Consider the following 19,926-nt stretch of genomic DNA (forward strand, 5'->3'; position numbering starts at 1 on the left):
TAATTTGAACAGTCATCCTGTGCTGACTGAGTCCCATTAAAGTCCTGTTCCCACGTGTGGCAACTGTGGTGTTCTACTGATGCTAGCACTAAAATAATAGCAATCAGCTCTGACTATTGTATTTTTATTGTGGTTTCCCTTTTTTGATGCAGGTGTGCTGGGATTTCAAACTTAAAAACACAGTTGTGTTTTTTTTTTTAGATATGTTGTTTCAGTTTCCAATAGAAGCCTAATGGGAAAAAATGGACCATAAATGCATGGTTCAACGGTGTCTTTATGCAACAATGAGCTGGAGTGTTAATGAAATCACATGCATTTTTGATTGAACTGTTAAATGCAGCAAATTTTTTGGCACAAACAAAACAGATGAAAAAATGCAGTTTTTACGCTTTGTTGCTCTATTTTTTTTCAATGAAAAGTGACCATGAGAACCCACCCATGAGACAGTCATTCATTACGATATAGTGAGTTGTTAAAGTCTGTGTCTGTGACGTGAAGAACTATTTACCTACTAAAATCATAAAGCTATCAGTTTTCTGTACAGATTTTTAAAGTGGTATTCCCATCTCCAAGTTCCTATTCCAATATGTATTTGGTGTAATAATAATATTAGCAAATACCTCCAATTAGAAATGTAGTATAGATTTACTAATTCGCTATGTCTTTTTCCCGAAATGCAGGCATTGCAGGACCTTAGGTATCCATGGTTATGACCACTGATATAGTGACAGTCAGCTAGATGCTAGTGGTCAAAACCATGGATAACTAAGGTCCTGCAATGCCTGCACTTGAGGAAACAGACTTAGAGAATCAGAAAAACTATGCTATATTTCCATTTGGATGTACAGTATTTGCTAATATTATTAATTTTATACCTAATACATATTTGGGTAGGATATTGGAGATGAGAATACCTCTTTAAAGCAAGTTAGAAGATGGAAGTTTTATTTTTTTTATCAGCAGACACAATGTCACATCATCACTAATAAGTCTGACATATGCTGCTAATGCTGGTCACTGCTATGTACAAAGCTGTATCAGGAAAACAATCAATGACCATTAATTATTTGGCTGCTAAATGATGACGTGTTCAGTAGTGAATTAAATAAAGTGATGCAAGTGGGAAAGTAGCAGTATAATTCCCAAGCTTAAAAGTACAACATAATATCTTAGATGGTTCTGTTCACAGCCTCGCCTTGTCACATCCCACCTTGCCATGTAGCTATAGATAGTGTTTGTGTATGTAGAGAAGCTCTTTACCTTGGAATGTCACCCAACCATTCATGGTGTGGACCCACTGTACCAAGAACAAACACTTATCACTTCTGAAAAAAGAAGCAGCCTTAATCACAAGAGCGTGTGACTATGAAATGAGGGCACGTTTGTCATATGCTTAAAGAGAAAAAACAAAAATCACCTGTAAATATATGCAGAATATGCTCTTAGGTGCAGACTTTTCTCACCAGGTTTACAAATTTCTTTTTTTCAATACGGTAATTCAAATATTATGCAATTTTCTATGCAACGTTTAAAATTGTAGAAATTATGCCAGCATTAATACATGTGGGCTACTGGATCTATATATACAAGTCTTATATTCACACATTCATTTTCCCATGACTTAAAAAAAAATGTAGAGTCACGTCCATGACGTCACTTGCTGTCTAGCATAAGGGGGTTGCACCCTTTCAACGATTTTTAGCTCATACATTTAGTAATATATACAATAAGTACAAAAAACTTTTACTCCTTCCCTCTCCAGACCCAGTGATGCCGATCCACTGCTAGTCCGCTCTTCATTGGTTGGCTGCAGAAGTAACATCACCTTAACAGCACCGTAGCCAATCAATGAGTTCAGCAGCTTAGCCAATGTAGGTGGCATGAGCTGTTGATCTCAGTGATGGGCTGCAGCACTGTTGACATAATGCTGGAGCTGGAGCTAGAGCCAATCAATAAAGTCCCAAACAATGTTGGACAGGCATGTATGGGAGTGTAAGTAAAGCTAAGGCCTCTTTCACACATCAGTTTTTTGCCTTCAGGCGCGATCCGGCTTTTTTTGAAAAAAACGGATCCGGCAAAATGCAATGCCGGATCCGGTTTTTCCCCATTGACATGCATTAGCGCCGGATCGTGCCGGATGGCATTGTGTTTCATCCGTTTTTTGCCGGATCCGGCAACTTGTCTCATTCCGGCGTCTTGAAAAAACGTCTACTGTAACGTTTTTTGTCTCCGGCGAAGAAGCCGGAAGCGCCGGATCCGGCGCTTCCAGCTTTTTGCTACAATGAAAGTCTATGGGCGCCGGAATGCGCCGGATCCAGAAAAAGACGGATCCAGCAACCGGATCCGGTTTTTGTAAGTCTGCGCATGCTCAGATCCAATTGGCCAGCCTCCAGGAACAGAGACGGATCCAGCAAAAAAACGGATCCGTTTCTACAGTTCTCCAAAATTTATGCCGGATCCGTTTTTTCTAAAAAAAGCCGGATCATGCCTGACGGCAAAAAACTGATGTGTGAAAGTAGCCTTAGTGTGATATTTTATACATCACTGAGCCTGCAGGATAATAATAGTTGAAAGAGGGCAACCCTTTTAAGCACCCAGCTAGTAGTGTCTGGCAACAATATAGTTTACAAGGTTCTCAGACATCTCCACGCAAGGTTTTTAAATCCTATATTACTAATTACAGGTAAAGACAAAAGATAAAATACCCTTTCACCCCATTGCTGATAATATAGTTTTCTTTAAAAGAAAAAAAAACAGGTTACAGTGCAATTGCCAGGACAATAGTATACTTGGTTTAAATATTACACCGAGACTAAAGGGAGGCACCTATGTCTTGGCCACAGGAACTTCTATGATATTATGCAAGATAAACTTTCTAAGGGAGAAGCCTGCTTGTATTACCCATTACTGAAAACCAAATCTGGTTAATTTAAATGCCAATTAGTCTTCATCCCTTAGGTTGTTGAACAAATCCGTATTTCGCGGTCTGAGTACAGACCATGAAGCTTGAATTGGCCACGAGTCTCATTACCTGAACGTTATAAACTTCTGTGAAGCACTTGGTGGTTTGAGGGGCTCACCACACATCTAGATAAGTTCCTTGAAGGGTCTAGTTTTCAAAAGGGTGTCATTTGTTGACAGTTTCCACTGTTTAGGCACTTCAAGGGCTCAAGTATTCCAGCAAATTTTACATTAAAAAAGTTTAATGGCGCGCCTTCCCTTCTGAGCCTTGCCGTGCGCCCCAACAGTGGTTTTCCCTCAAATATGGGGTATGAGCATGCTCAGGAGAAATTGCACAACAAATTTTGGGGTCCACTTTTTCCTGTTACCCTTGCGAAAATAAAATATTTGGGTCTAAAGTAAAATTTCTGTGAAAAAAAGTTAAATGTTCATTTTTTTTTGTCCTGCATTTCAAAAATTCCTGTGAAGCACCTTAATAAACTTCTTGAATGTGGTTTTGAGCACTTTGTGGGGTGCAGTTTTTAGAATGGTGTCATATTTGGGTATTTTCTGTCATATAGGCCCCTCAACGTCACTTCAAATGTAATGTGGTCACTATCATGTTCATCATTCCTCACTATCATCACATCTGTTGATGTGTTCCAGAGTTATTACCACATAAAGTGACACTTGTCAGAACTGTATCATTTGGCTTGGTCATGAAGGTGCAAAGACGCTTGGGGGGGGTAGAGGAGATAAGGTCAAAATTGGCTATTTTATTAGGGTGTTAAATACACCTTGCCACCTTCTTGCTTTCCCTCAATCTCCACTCCTTTCTTCTTTGATTGATAGCTCTGGCTTCATAGAGTCAGAGAAGGGTGAAGACAGAAAACAAGCAGGTAGGAAGGTGTAGTTAAATGATTACTCTCATCATGGAGCACCAAGCGCCTGTATTTGGTTTCAACAGTCATTCTTTGCTGAGAGAGTCCCTTTAAAGAAGCAAACTCATGTATATGTGCACATATGTGCACATATGTGCATGTGTTAATATACTCACCTACCACCGCTTTCTCTGGTATTCAGCGCTGTTCCGTCTTCTCAGTGAGGTCACTGCTCTTCAGACTATCCAGCTCACTTTATGCTCTATGTGTTATGAGTGAGCTGGAAGTGGCATTTCCAATGTAAGTCTACGGAGCCTCATTCTGACCCAGAGAGTCTAAAGAATGGTGATGTAACTCAAAAGAGGACCGGAACGTTGCTGGATCCCGGAGAACATGGTAGTAGGTGAGCATATTTGCACTCTGACAATACAGTACATACATGTATGCACATATTTAGGGGGGAAAAAGGTTCATGGGAGTGCAAAAATGCTGGAAAAAAAGTACATTTTTGTTATAATTTACACCTCTTTTGTGATAGCAATTATAGTGAATCTCTCTTGGCACTCTAGACTGTTTCTTCTTTTATCTAAGCGCAATCTACTATTTAAAAAGTTTGGTTTAAGAACAAAAAAGTCACAAAATGTAAAAAATGTGACTTTTTAACACCAGTCTTTTTTGGAAGCTCTTGTGACTGAGACAGAGAAATCTCGCACCAGCCAGTTGAGCATTGCCATAATATTGAGTGAATGTCAATAAAGTTCTAAAGCAAACTAATGGGTATGTGTGCACACATTAGCAGATAAGACTTCTATTTGTGGGGTTTGGTGTTTGAATAGGAAGGGTGTAACAAGACATCATTCAGGCTTATGTAGCTGCAGTGATAAGGAGGCTAACCAGACACATGCACACACAGCTGTCATACACCAGGTATTGCCCATGCCCCCACCAGCATTTGTATATGGCAGATGTTAATGGCAGGAACATGTATTTTTGTTATTTGTTATTTTTGGGGGTTTGTGTGGGATTTAATGTTCTACTTGAGCAATTATTCCACTTGTCTTTTCCAAGTGTAACTGAAGAATATTTACTATTACAATAGAAATAATATTATATAAATTGGTAGTTTATGTCTATCGGTCCATATGGGCTTTTCGTATATGTGCAGAACACACATTCATTTCAGGCTGTGGAACTGCGATCTGTGTCTCTTCATCTGTTTCCTGGTGATGAAACCAGTTTCCTGCATTATTACTTCGCTGTCAACTCTACATTTCTTTCCATAAGACTGGAATTGGTTGCACACGCCTGAAATTTGTTCCTGCTTTTTCCTGTTTTCAACTGAAAATCACATTCAACCATCAGCCCATTTTTTTTTACTTTAATCCACAATTTAAGGGCCCGTTACACACAGCAATCTCGTAGGCGGGTTTCTAAGGGCAGCAGGGCCCTTAGAAACCTGATGTTTACCCTAGATACCAGCGTGCACTGCAGGCAGGGCGGGAGGTGGAGGCAGAGCGGCGCACAGACCGGAGTAGCTCTGCTATCTGCTACTCCAGTCTGTCAGACCGGAGTAGTAGATAGCAGAGCTACGCCGGTCTGTCTGCGCCGCTCTGCCTCCACCTCCCGCCCTGCCTGCAGTGCACGCTGATATCTAGGGTAAACATCAGGTTTCTAAGGGCCCCGCGGCCCTTAGAAACCTGATGTTTATGTTGGTAACCAGCGTGCTCGCTGGTCCTGATCACTGGAGGGGCTATCTATGTGACACCTCACCAGCGATCAGCTAACAATGTCCCAGCGATCCCATCCACGTCGGATCATTGGTGGGATCGCTGGGACATCGTTATGTGTAATAGTACCCTTAGGGCTCAGTCACTTTTTCATATACTAGTGCCATCTGTGTTAGTCTCTGGGGCTTCTCACTTGTCAAATTTTTTCCTCGGGTCGAGTGGTCCATGGAAAATCGGCTAGATGTGTCAATATTGATCCCGATGTTGAGTCAAAATCTGAGTCTAAATCGCCATTGCAGGTGTATGGGTCAGTAACAAAATTTACAGCATTTGGATGCCATTTGTGTGCTGTCCATTTTTTACTGACTGATTAAATAGCAAATGTTTTTTCTCATCATCGAAAAACTCTGACGACACACTGATGAAAATCACTAATAAAACTCGGTCCATTTTCTTTTCATATGTCAAAGAAACTGACATCTGAATGAGCCCTAAGTAATACCCCTCTCTCTAGTAATAGTTGTAACTCTATATATATATATATTAAAGAAGCGCTCCCATCAAAAATGTTACCCTCTTAATATATTGCAGCTAATTCTTCTTCTGCCCATTAGGTCTATGACATCACATGATTAACAACTAACTAACTGAATCCTTCTAAGCTCTGTGTAGAAACAGGAGGTCAGTTTTCATGAGGTCATGAGTCATGAGTCGCAGCAACAGGCTCAGGAGTGGAAGAGGGGAATGATAAATGTAGAGACAAGCAACTTCCTGTTTCTACATAGAGAAGAGAAAAGAGAAGAATTAGCTTGGTAGTAAGGCAAAATGAGCAATTGTAAGGGCACAGTGTTATATGATATGATTGCAATATCTTAAGAGGATAAAAGCTTTGATGGGAGTGCTTCTTCAAGCCTCATTCAGACATCCATGATTCATGTGCATGTTTTATACATCATTTTCAACATTATAGTCTATGGTGCTATTGACATGTAGACTGTGTTTTTGCATACAAGAAAAACCCGACATGCTGCTCATAAACTCATGAAACTCAAACTCTTTTTTGCATACTTGAAAAATTACTGATGTCTGAAAGAGGCCTAATGCAGTGTGTATCTGATCTTTTCCACCATGTTTTAGAGCAGGGGTCCCCAACCTGTAGCTCGGGAGCTACATGTGGCTCGCGGTCCCATGAATTGTGGCACGCGACTGTCTGCCAGCTCGGTGCATTAACTGCAGGTCTCGCAAACAGGTATGAGGAGAAAATCTAAAAATGGTGAATTTTGTGCGTAGCCCTGCACAGAAGAGCAGATCTGATGCACATATACTGGTCTTAGAGGTTTAGAGATAATTTAAGTATGGTACGCAGGAGACAGGATGATACCACCTGTCGGAGAAGGTGCCTGAAGCTAGATGCGACAGTGTGTTGAGAGTGCTGGATGGGAGAATACTGAATGGGGGTATTGTGGGGACCGCTGGATCTTGTTATACTGCTTCAGGGTAATTTCTGTGGAAAAGCTTTGGTTATCATTATACCCGTAATAGGGGCTCTGGTTGCCACTACTCTTAGGGGGAGGGAGCTAGATGTGGCTCACGACGCCCTGTCAGACCAGAATGTGGCTCGCAACGCTCTCACAAAGCGGAATGTGGCTCTCTAGGTCAGAAAGGTTGGGGACGACTGCTTTAGAGAAATGTTCCCCAACTCAAGTCCTCAAGAGCCGCCAACGGATCAAGATTTCAGGATTTCTTTAGCATTGCACTGGTAATAATTCCATCTCCTGTGCCATACTAAAGAAATCCTGAAACACGAGCTGATGGTTGCTCTTTAGGACTGGAGTTGGGGAACACTGCATAGAGAATGTAGATATTCTTCTTGAGATAGCGTCTGGCCTGTTGAGGTGCCTCTGCCCTGACTGCTCCATAGTTCATTGATTTGCATTAATCTGAAGGTTTTCCAGAGATTTAATCTGGATTACCAATTTAGGTAGAGTTTATAATATCTTACAGTATGTGGTAACACATGCAAAAATGGGACAAAGCAATTAATCTGCCCTTGACTTTGTTCTGAGTGGAACATGGACTTCTTATTATATCTTTATGGTCAATATCTAAATTAGTTAAAAAGGAAAGCACCTAGATAAGATATCTAGATAAATGACAGCATAGTTTACTGGGTTTCATCCTAGAAGGGGTCAGACTGTTGTCTTAACCACAATATCAGGCTGAATTACGTTTATCTTTAATGCAATCCTAGAAGTCGGGCGCTTTAAATTTTCTACACCAATCTTTTGGCATGTGTGACATTAGTGACATCTTTTGGATCTTTTTCATTGTTGTGATCTTTCCAGGCACGGCTGTGGCTTCCGCTTATTGCATAGTCATTCAGAGACTGTAGCTCAATCATTTGGAACAAGTCTCTGCGTTGCTGGCCATTTATTTCCTACTCTCATCAACTGAAAACACAGCCAAATATGTTTCCCACTGCCTGGCTTGCAATTTATATTTCCTTATTATGGTCAGATCATACTTTTCTTATATTAGACAAAATAATTGGATTCTTACCTCTAATTGTATTGTCATACATGTGAATCATATTGCATGTTCTTTTTATGTTTTTTTTTTTGCAGAAAACAAAACACATGATCGTCTTACACCCCCATACCTTTAAAAACAAAAATACATTATTTTATGGACTGATGCAATATATACCTATGTAAAAAAAAGTATATATATTTTAAAATGCATTGGTTTTACAAGTGATATATATTTATTGTTTATGGCATAATTGTTAAATGTAACAAAAACGTGGTGGAAAACTGGTAAAAAAATGACATGTTTTATAATGTACCCATGACTACATACCAAACTGCATATTGGTGGTAGAATATAATGTGGCAGTAAAATAAGGACCTGATAAATACTTCTGTTTCCATAGTATTATTTGTACTCATTGAACTTCTGCATATACTGTGTATCTATAATCAGAATATGATTGGATTTTTCAGGGGGACTATCATTATGAATACACAGAATGTGACAGCACTGGATCTAGGTGGAGAGTTGCTATACTAAATTCAGAAAAGCAATGCGTTGGACTGCCAGATCCAGTGAAAGGAAAAGATTGCAGTAAGTAGACCGAAACGTCAGTCTATAAAATTAAAAATTGTATATAGCAATTATTTGTATTGCACTGTATTAATAGGAACATGTAATGTGCAGAAAAGTATTTTACCTGCCGAGATAGGGTTAATCTGCAAGTAAATAGCACTAAGATTATGTTAAGTTTCCTTAATGGAGCAGCGATTACAGGGAGAATATTTGCTTATATTCTCCCTGTAGACACTTCCTTCAAATCATCGGCGCGATACAGGTAACTGTTACAGTCATCACTCACAACATTGTCAGCAATGGCATAACTAGAGTCCAATGGACCCCAGTGTGAGAATTTGGACCCGAGCCCCCACCTGCATGTTGGTCAGATGTATGGGCCCTTGTAGTGCTCTAAATCCTATAAAGATATGCGTGTTTCTCACCCCTAAAATGTAATAATGTCTCCCATCCTGTATTAATGTCACCCATCGTGGGTCACTTCCTGGTGTAATGTCCTTCATCTGGGGGCACCTTCTAGTCTAGTAATAAAGTTCTTCATCCTGTTCCCTTTCCAGTAATAATGTCCCTCATCCTGGGTCCATTCCAGTAATAATGTCCAATATCCTGGGCCACTTCCTGGTATAATGTCCCCATCCTGGCCCTTTCCTGGTATAATGTCCCCATCCTGAGCCCCTTCCTGGGACCCTTTCAGTATTAATGTCACCCATCCTGGTGTAATATCCCCATCCTTGGCCACTTCCTGTAATAATGGCCCACATCCTGGGCCCCTACCTGGTATACTGTTCCCCATCTTTGGCCCCTTCCTGGCATAATGTCCCCCATCCTGGTATAACGACCAGTACCCTTCCAGTAATAATGGTCCCTTCCTGGGGTGCATATTTGAAATTCGCAACATGTCAGTTTCTCTTGTGAGTACACAGAGTCTTATGTATGGATTATCCCCATGGAATAATAATAATAATAATAATAATAAATTTTATTTCTATAGTGCTGACATATTCCGCAGCACTTTACATTTCAGAGGGGACTTGTACAGACAATATACATTACAGCATAACAATAATCACATAGATCATAACAGATGCCAAGAGGAATGAGGGCCCTGCTCGCAAGCTTACAATCTATGAGGAAATAAGGGGAGACACGAAAGGTGGGTGGTAACAGTTGCCCTGATTGTATGGACTAGCCATAATGTTAAGTGTGTAACAGTACGGATGCAGAGGGCTAATGGATGCATAAAGCATGTGGGAACATGATGCGGGGAACCTGGTTATGGCAATACTTTTGGCTGTGCCACACAGGGATAAATTAGGTTAATATGTTGAGGCGATAGGCCAGTCTGAATAAATGCGTTTTCAGGGCACGCTTAAAATTGTGGGGGTTGGGGACTAATCGTATTGACCTGGGAAGTGCATTCCAAAGAATTGGCGCAGCACGTGTATAGTCTTGAAGACGGGAGTGGGAGGTTCTGATTATTGAGGATGCTAACCTCAGGTCATCAGCAGAACAGAGGGCGCGGGTAGGATGGTATACTGAAACAAGGGAGGAGATGTAGGGTGGTGCTGAGCCATGGAGGGCTTTGTGGGCGAGGGTAATAAGTTTGTACTGGATTCTGGAGTGGATGGGTAGCCAGTGTAATGACTGGCACAAGGTAGAGGCATCGGTGTAACGATTGGCGAGGAATATGATCCTGGCAGCTGCATTTAAGACAGATTGGAGGGGGGAGAGTTTGGTAAGAGGGAGACCGATTAGAAGAGAGTTACAATAGTCGAGACGAGAATGAATAAGAGAAACAGTAAGAGTTTTTGCAGAGTCAAAAGTAAGAAAAGGTCGAATTCTAGAAATGTTTTTGAGGTGCAGATAACAAGAGCGAGCCAGTGATCGGATGTGGGGGACAAAGGAAAGCTCAGAGTCAAGTATGACCCCAAGACAGCGGGCCTGTTGCTGGGGAGTAATAGTAGAACCACACACGGAAATGGCAATGTCGGGTATAGGTACATTAGTAGCGGGAGGAAACACAAGGAGTTCAGTCTTTGACAGGTTCAGTATCAGATATAGTGAGGACATGATGTTAGACACAGCGTTTAGACAATCGCCGTTTTTTTCTAGAAAGGCAGGTGTGATGTCAGGAGAAGAAGCGTATAATTGGGTGTCGTCAGCATAGAGATGGTACTGGAAACCAAATCTACTGATTGTTTGACCAATAGGGGCAGTGTACAAAGAGAAGAGGAGGGGGCCTAGGACTGATCCTTGATGAACCCCAACAGTAAGGGGAAGATGGAATTGCATTAGATGTGGAAAATCTGCAGGGAAAAAACACATGTAATCTGCACATGACGTTTTGTCAAAGCCAAATACCAGGAAGTATCAAAAGCAAAGCAAATTTATTTAAAATACGAGACAAGAGACAAGATCTGCAGGGTCAAAAAAACACTAGAAACACAGGTAGAAAAAATGCATTAAAAAGGCAAGTAAACCTAATTTACATAATAAGTGCCCAAAATTGGCAACATCAGAAACTCACAAAAAGCTCACTGCAGGAACACAGTCTTAGGGCTCATATTCATCTGAGAGAAAAATGGACGAGAGCAGTCCAATAAAAAATCGGATTGCACTCTGACCAATGTTAATCTATGAGTCCCAGCTCATCTGCAATTTTTTTTGTCAGCTCAGATTGGACTGAGAAAAAAAGCACAGCATGCTGCGATTGTCCTCATATATCGGACGAGATTCGCTAATGCAAGTCAATGAGTGCGATTAAAAAAAAAAAAAAATACCACTGCACTCGGACCATGCAAGTGCCGTCTGATTTTTACGCATCCATCTCCTTGAAAATCTGACATTTCATCAGCCAAGTACAGTAAAATCACAGCATGACAAGTTAGAATAAATAGAAATATGTGAGTGACATATATAATTAGTACGTTGCTTCTGTAGCTTACTGTACATGTATTTCATTAATAAATAAATATCTGGAAAAAAATGGCTTGGAATCCCCTGAAATTTTATTACGTAGGAGAGGGAAAGCGGACAGCAGGGGGCCTATGTTTATAGCCTGTGAAGGGGGTAATACCCATGGAGATGGAGCTTCCCAGGCTATTAATATCAGTTCACAGCTGTCTACAGTACTAAGCCTTTATTAGTTATTAAAATGGTGGACCCCCACCCCCCAAAAAAATATGTACGGTCGGTCTCCCTATAACTAATAACAAGCAAAGGCAGACAGCTGCGGGCTGATATTATTAGGCTAGACAGAGGCCGTGGATATTGGCCCCATCCCAGACTAAACAGCAATAGCACAAAAAGAGGACTTGAAAATCCTCCAAAAATTCAGCAAAAAAGGCAGACATGCTTACCTGCCCAGGCCTCCAAACAAATGCACTATCAGGATGTAGTGGACCTATATAGTTAACATGGCGGCAACACAGGTGCAAGAATAGCGAAGAGACAACCGCTCACATCCTACCAATCCATGGAGGGGGCGCTTGCTTGGTATATTAATGCACAAAGAAGACTTGTATGTGGCGCTGCTCACACTATGGCAATGCACAGCATCCAGGTTAACAGCCTATTAGTTACCCCCTTCTATTATATCAGGCGGGCTGCCCAGCGCTATCAAAATGCATCCCATGTGAACAGACACCACAGTTTACAAGACCAAATGGACCCAACTGCACCCTGAAAAATAAAGTGCAAAAAAACACATAAAAAATGTGATGTATTAATTGATATTTTGGGCAAAATACGTAAGCTCATAACCCTCGTCACGGATCACCACGCTTACGAGTCCTAACACTAAACAGCAATAGTACAAAAAGAGGACTTGAAAATCCTCCAAAAATTCCAAAATACAGCTAAAAGGCAGAGATGCTTACCTGCCCAGGCCTCCAAACAAATGGATGCAGTGGACCCATATAGTTAAGATGGCGGCAACACAGGTGGAAGAATACCTGCCTCTCTGCCTTTTTTGCTGTATTTTTGAATTTTTGGAGGATTTTCAAGTCCTTTTTTTGTGCTATTGCTGTTTAGTGTTAGGACTCCTAAGCGTGGGGATCTGTGCATTTGTATGTCACCCCCTGATGAAGGCAAACGTCAAAACGCGCATCTGGTTGGACCCCTCCCTGGGACAGCTCGTGGGTCTCCATCACCACCTTTCTAGTAGGTACTTAACTATTTGTCTGCACATGTCACTTGTTATTTACTGCCCATTCATTCATCTTTTGCACTAGCGCTGAGTAATCACAGGCAGTATTAGATATATATTGTGGGGATGTGACTCGCTCAGGTGCAGCGGGAGACAATCAAGAGACCGGTTCTTCCAAAGTTCATGAGGTTTATTTCTGTCATAAACCATAAAACAGCGTATCACCAAAAATAGCCTCTAGCTTAGGCAAACAAAACATAAACCTTCGTGGTTGCAGACTCAGACCGCGAGTCTCAGCACATGCTGGGAGGTGTAGTCCTCCCCACATACAGCTCCCTGGTTCAGGAGCAGGTCACATTATAAGGCTGTAGCCACACCCACGTTCCCAGCAGCTGACTGGTCACATGACTGTGACCTCACCACAGGTCCTTCAAACAAAAACAATAACAATATCTGGTATGCTTTACTTCTGCCTTACATTATGGAGATAAGCCATTTATGAGACACATATCTCCCATCAATTACACGACCCTTAGCCCTGCCACATACCTCCCCCCTCTGCCTAAAGCCGTGGGGCTTGGCACTTTCACCTACCAGGCAAGGGATTCTGGAGAGGGCATCGGCATTACCATGTAGCTTCCCGGCCCTATGCTCTACATGGAAACTGAAGTCTTGTAGGGCTAAGAACCAGCGGGTGACCCTAGCATTCTTGCCCTTGGTTTCCCTCATCCACCTGAGTGGGGCATGGTCGGATATTAACCTAAACTTCCGTCCCACCAGGTAGTACCGTAATGTGTCCACTGCCCATTTTATGGCCAAACACTCCTTCTCTACAACTGAGTAATTTCTCTCACAAGAAGTCAACTTCCTACTCAAGTAGAGAACAGGATGCTCCTCCCCACGTATCTCTTGGGAAAGGACTGCACCTACCCCGACATCTGAGGCATCTGTCTGGAGGACAAATTCACGTTTAAAGTCTGGGGCCACCAAAACGGGCTGCTTACAAAGAGCTCCCTTCATTTCTTGGAAGGCTGACTCTGCTTCTTCGGACCAGCTGACCATCACTGACTTTGTCCCTTTAAGCAGATCAGTTAGAGGTGCAGCCATTGTGGCGAAGTTTGGGATAAACCTCCTGTAATATCCCACAATCCCCAGGAAGGCTTTAACTTGCTTCTTTGACAGAGGTCTCGGCCATGTTTGAATTGCCTCCACTTTATTGATTTGGGGTTTGATCTCGCCACGCCCCACTACATATCCGAGGTACTTGGCTTCTTCTCTCCCCAAGGCACACTTCTTCGGGTTTATTGTAAACCCCGCCTCTCTTAGAGCGTCAAACACTGCTTGGACCTTTTCCAGGTGAGTCTCCCAGTCCGGGGTAAAGATGACGATATCATCCAGGTATGCGGCAGCGTATAGCTTATGAGGTGCAAGGATTCTATCCATCGCCCTCTGGAAGGTTGCTGGAGCTCCCTGTAGGCCAAACGGCATCCGGACATACTGGAAGCACCCGTCTGGTGTGGAGAATGCCGTCTTCTCCTTGGCTTCCTGTGCCATGGGGATCTGCCAATATCCCTTGGTCAGATCCAAAGTGGTTATGTACCTGGCAGGTCCAAGTCTCTCGATGAGCTCATCAACGCGTGGCATGGGATAAGCGTCGAACTTGGAGACCTCATTCAGCTTCCGGTAATCGTTGCAGAACCTCCATTCACCATCAGGTTTTGGGACCAGGACAATCGGGCTCGACCAGCCGCTCTTGGATTCCTCAATGACCCCGAGCTTCAACATACGCTGCACCTCCTTGGAGATTACCTCTTGCCGGGCCTCAGGAATACGATATGGTTTCACGTTCACCCGCACATGTGGCTCGGTCAGAATTTCGTGCTCCACCACCTTCGTGCACCCCGGCAACTCTGAGAACAGGTCGCGGTTTTTCTGGAGTAACTCCCGGCACTGCTGCTTCTGGGCCTTCGATAGAGTCTCCGCTATGGTAACGGCTCCAACCTCCCCTTCTAGGTTGCCCAGCAAGCACGGAGTTACCGCTGGCTCTCTATCTTGCCACGGCTTGATAAGGTTAACATGGTAAACCTGGTATGGCTTCCGTCTTCCGGGTTGGTGGATCTTGTAGTTTACGTCTCCCAGTTTCTCCACCACCTCATATGGCCCTTGCCACTTGGCCAAGAACTTACTTTCCACCGTCGGTATTAGCACGAGAACTCGGTCTCCCGGATTGAACTGCCTCACTCTGGCTGACCGGTTGTAGACCCTGGCCTGAGCCTCTTGTGCCTGGCGGAGATGTTCTTTAACAATGGGCATCACCTTCGCAACCCTCTGCTGCATCAGTGCCACATGCTCAATGACGCTTCTGTGGGGCGTGACTTCGGCTTCCCAGGTTTCCTTGGCTATATCTAGGAGACCTCGCGGATGCCGGCCGTACAGAAGCTCGAAGGGGGAGAACCCCGTGGAGGCCTGGGGAACTTCACGGATAGAAAACAGTAAATACGGTAAGAGACAATCCCAGTCTCTACCATCTTCCTCTATGACTTTTCTCAGCATGCTCTTCAGGGTCTTGTTAAACCTCTCAACAAGGCCATCTGACTGTGGATGGTACACTGAAGTCCTCAGCTGGGAAATTTGCAAGACTCTGCACAATTCTCTCATCACCTTGCTCATAAAAGGTGTCCCCTGGTCGGTCAGGATCTCCTTCGGCAAACCCGTCTGGGAAAACACATGGACCAGCTCACGGGCTATACTCTTCGCAGAGGAGTTTCTCAGGGGAATGGCCTCAGGATAGCGTGTGGCATAGTCCAGGATGACTAATATATACTGATGGCCCCGAGCTGATTTAACTAAGGGACCGACCAAGTCCATGGCAATTCTCTCAAATGGCACCTCAATAATGGGCAGTGGCACAAGAGGGTTCCGAAAATGAGATGTGGGGGCAGTTAACTGACATGTCGGGCAGGACCTGCAATAGTTTACTATTTCCCGGTGACACCCAGGCCAATAGAACCTCTGTACAATCCGTTCCTGGGTTTTTTCCACCCCCAGGTGTCCCCCCAAGATGTGTGAATGGGCCATGTCCAACACTTTTCGTCTATAGGGGCCTGGTACTATTAACTGCTCTGCCACCTCCTCCCTTATTTTCGTGACCCGGTACAACAATTCCCCACTCAACATAAAATGGGGAAACCTTGTGTCTGCTCCCGGCTCTTGTGCAACCCCATTAATGACGGTGACATTGTTAAAGGCTTCCCTTAGTGTGGGGTCCCTATGTTGGGCAGTCCCAAAATTCTCCCCGGCCACCCCTAACTCCGGGATGTCAGGTACAGGGGACCCTTCCTCTTCATCCCCAACAAGGACACATAAAGGGAACTCGTCTGCCTCTGGTGGTGGCGATACCTCAGTGGGGTGGATTGGTTCCCTGCTCTTGCTAGCACACTCAGAACCCATCCCCCACAGATCCCAAAACAGACAGAAATCCCGGCCAATAATTATGGGATGCAACAAGTCTCGAACAACGCCAACTTCATGCGACTCGGTGCCATGCGCCGTTTCAATCTTCACCCTAGCCATAGGGTAGTCCTTTGCATCGCCATGTATGCACCGAACACCAATCTTTTTACCCGGGAGTATGTTTAGAGGAAAACTGGCCCTCACAAGGGTCACCAAGCTCCCGGAGTCCAGAAGCGCCATTACTGCTCGACCGTTCACCTTCACGGGACACGCTTGTGGCCCCTTGTTAGGTAGCGAGTTCACACTGCAAGCTGGATATGCGTAGTATGAACTACGGCGTCCCATGCTGCAGTCCATCTGCTCGGTGGTCTGGGGACAACGGGCCGCTATATGTCCTGGCCCATGACACTTCCAGCAAATAACACCCGAGGGGACCTTGGGCACCGCCTCCCCCGCCCCTTTTGACCTTGGACGCACCACCCCTTTTTGTGACTCCGCCCCCTGCTGGGACCCCCAATATGGAATGGGCTGCTTCCCAAAGGAACCTTCCATCCCCTGGTATCTCTCGACCAGCCCAACCAGTTCATCAGCATTTTGGGGATCACCCTGGGCAACCCAAGTCTGTAGAGGTCTCGGCAGAGAATGCACAAACCGATCCATCACAACTCGCTCTACCATCTGTGCAGGGGAAGCCGACTCTGGCTGCAGCCATTTCTGGACCAGGTGCAACAGGTCAAACATTTGGGAGCGCGGGGGTTTGTCCCGGTGATAGGCCCAGCGATGAACTCGCTGTGCCCTGGTAGTCATTGTTACCCCCAAGCGTGCGAGAATTTCCGCTTTTAATTTGGGATACTCTCTGGCATCTTGTACCGTCAGGTCAAAGTACGCCTTCTGGGGCTCCCCCGTTAGGTAAGGGGCCAGTACCTCCGCCCACCGCTCTGGCTGAAGTTTTTCCCTCTCAGCCACCCTCTCAAACACCGTCAGGAAGGCCTCCACATCATCCTCAGGGGTCATTTTTTGTAATGCGCGTCTTACCGCCTTCTCGACGTCGGTGGCATCAGCCCGACCTGGGGTTGGGGCGCTCGTCCTGCCCTCCTGGATGGCGGTTGCCAGAAGCTGCATCTGCTGCCGTTGTTCCTGCTGGCTCTGCTGGAACTGCTGCCGCTGCTCCTGCTGGCTTTGCTGGATCTGCTGTAACAACAGCTTGTTGGTTTCCTGCTGCAGTGCCTGGGACTGGACCAGGTGTTTCATGAGGTCCTCCATGATTCCAGGCAATGCTTGTTGCCCCGCTACAAACTTCACCCAGGACATGCAGCAACTGTCTCAAGTCTCTGCTGGGACCGCTGCCCGCACGTGTACCACCAATTGTGGGGATGTGACTCGCTGAGGTGCAGCGGGAGACAATCAAGAGACCGGTTCTTCCAAAGTTCATGAGGTTTATTTCTGTCATAAACCATAAAACAGCGTATCACCAAAAATAGCCTCTAGCTTAGGCAAACAAAACATAAACCTTTGTGGTTGCAGACTCAGACCGCGAGTCTCAGCACATGCTGGGAGGTGTAGTCCTCCCCACATACAGCTCCCTGGTTCAGGAGCAGGTCACATTATAAGGCTGTAGCCACACCCACGTTCCCAGCAGCTGACTGGTCACATGACTGTGACCTCACCACAGGTCCTTCAAACAAAAACAATAATAATATCTGGTATGCTTTACTTCTGCCTTACATTATGGAGATAAGCCATTTATGAGACACATATCTCCCATCGATTACACGACCCTTAGCCCTGCCACAATATATATATATATATTCTTTTTTGGCACCTTAGACACTTGCTATCAAGTATCACTGGCAGCACCTTATTTTGCACTTTGGATTCATGATATCATTGTTTGGTGGTTATGCATCATTATATCAGTTATTCATCCAGTATAATTTTTTTAGGGGATTCTTGTTGCACTGTCACTCTATTACTATTCTTCCCTGATTATTATTCCATTTTATCATTTTTCAAATTTTACTTGTCATATTTTGTAGGAAAACCCACTCATTATTGTTACTAATATTATTATCATCATATGTATTTTTTATACAGCACATTTTCTCATTGGTAGCTATTTATGAACAAATCTCTCAGCTGTAATTGGTTATACAAAAATTTCTTTCAGCTGTACCCATCGCATTGCGTCCTTTCTTGTCTCCTGAGCATTTGTTTCTCCTAACCCTACCCCATTTTTTGTATTAATAAAGATATATTTTTTAATCAATTTTTGAGTTGTAAATTCGGTCATTTTCCTTCGTTTATTATATATATATATGCTGTATATAAGAATGTTTTCTTGGAAAACTATAATTAAACGACATAGAGAATTGTTCTATGTAAAAGCTCATGTTAAAATTGCATTGCATATGAATTGCATTCACATGTCATTCTGATGTCAATCGGATGCAAGGTGTTAAAAATCAGATTGTAGCTGCATGAAAATCGCATGACTCTTGCATGACGCTTGTCCGACTTTTCAGGAACAATATCGAACTGTTTTTTTTATGGTGATGAGTATGACCCTTTAGACTATGTACCTTCAAATTAACCCTGTATCTACAGGTAAATGGACATGACAGGTTCCTTTTAAGCTAGATAGCCTAGGGAATCAGTTGTCAGTGATTTTTCTTGTGGCAAGTAACTGATTACTTTTCATCAGTGCTTTAGATCAGTGCCCTGTACATATTTCACTGTTTAACCCCTTAACGCTTAACGACCAGGGGTATTTCAGTTTTTGAATTTCTGTTTTTTGCTCCCCCTCTTCCCAGAGCCATAACTTTTTTACTTTGTGGCCAATATGGCCATGTGAGGGCTTGTTTTTTGCGGGACAAGTCGTACTTTTGAGCAACACCATTGATTTTAACATATCATGTACTGGAAAATGGGGAAAAAAATCCAAGTGTGGTGAAAGTGTAAGGGGAGGCCAGGACTGTAGTCATGGACAGAGACACTAAAGCATCTGCGTCCCAACCTTTCCTCACAGAAAACTGTAATCCACTGCTCCGCGTACCTGTGTCTCGAGGTTCAGGTACCCCTGGGGTAATGGGGATACTAACAGTCCCTTACCTCTGTCTAACCACTAAGATGCCACAGTTCCTATTGACCATTGAGTATAAGAGGTTAAACAGCTTTGATTGAAGTCTTCTCCTATTGCGACATTGCAGCAGATTTTCAGCTGTACCCACAGCATTACTACCCCATAGATGCATAGAAAATTTGTGATGTTGTTGCTGACAAAGAGTAATTGCAAGTAAATAAAATGTGTCCTGTTTATGCGATTAGTTACAGTTATCTCTATCAGCTCTGTCTTGTGATGAGCCATGCACCCCTGTGCTTATTACATGTACAGGACAGAGTCTCATAAACTAAATGCTAAAAATGCTTGTTCCAACTCTGAGTGCTAGTAAGCAGAGAGCTTTAAACGTGTTGGCACCCTTGAAATTGTTCCAAAAAATGAAGTATTTCTCCAGGAAATTATTGCAATTACACATGTTTTGTTATAAACATGACTATTTCCTTTCTGTGTATTGGAACAACACAAAAAACAGGAAAAAAGGCAAATTAGACATAATTTCTCACAACCCCCCAAAATGGGTCGGACAACATTTTTGGGATCCTCAACTTAACGTTT

At 43.6% G+C, this 19,926-nt stretch overlaps 1 protein-coding gene across 1 annotated transcript in view; it reads left to right on the forward strand.

Moving 5' to 3' along the window:
* The window catches only part of ELAPOR2 (endosome-lysosome associated apoptosis and autophagy regulator family member 2), a 178,696-nt gene that overhangs the window by 33,976 nt on the left and 124,794 nt on the right, over positions 1 to 19,926 (forward strand). Inside the window, exon 2 of the mRNA XM_073551299.1 lies at positions 8,551 to 8,671. Within this exon, the coding sequence (XP_073407400.1) occupies positions 8,551 to 8,671 (121 nt within the window). The remainder of the gene's footprint in view (positions 1 to 8,550; positions 8,672 to 19,926) is intronic.

The sequence above is a fragment of the Dendrobates tinctorius genome, unplaced genomic scaffold, assembly GCF_039654945.1.
Source record: "Dendrobates tinctorius isolate UK_male_01 unplaced genomic scaffold, ASM3965494v1 ptg000174l, whole genome shotgun sequence".
NCBI lineage: Eukaryota > Metazoa > Chordata > Amphibia > Anura > Dendrobatidae > Dendrobates > Dendrobates tinctorius.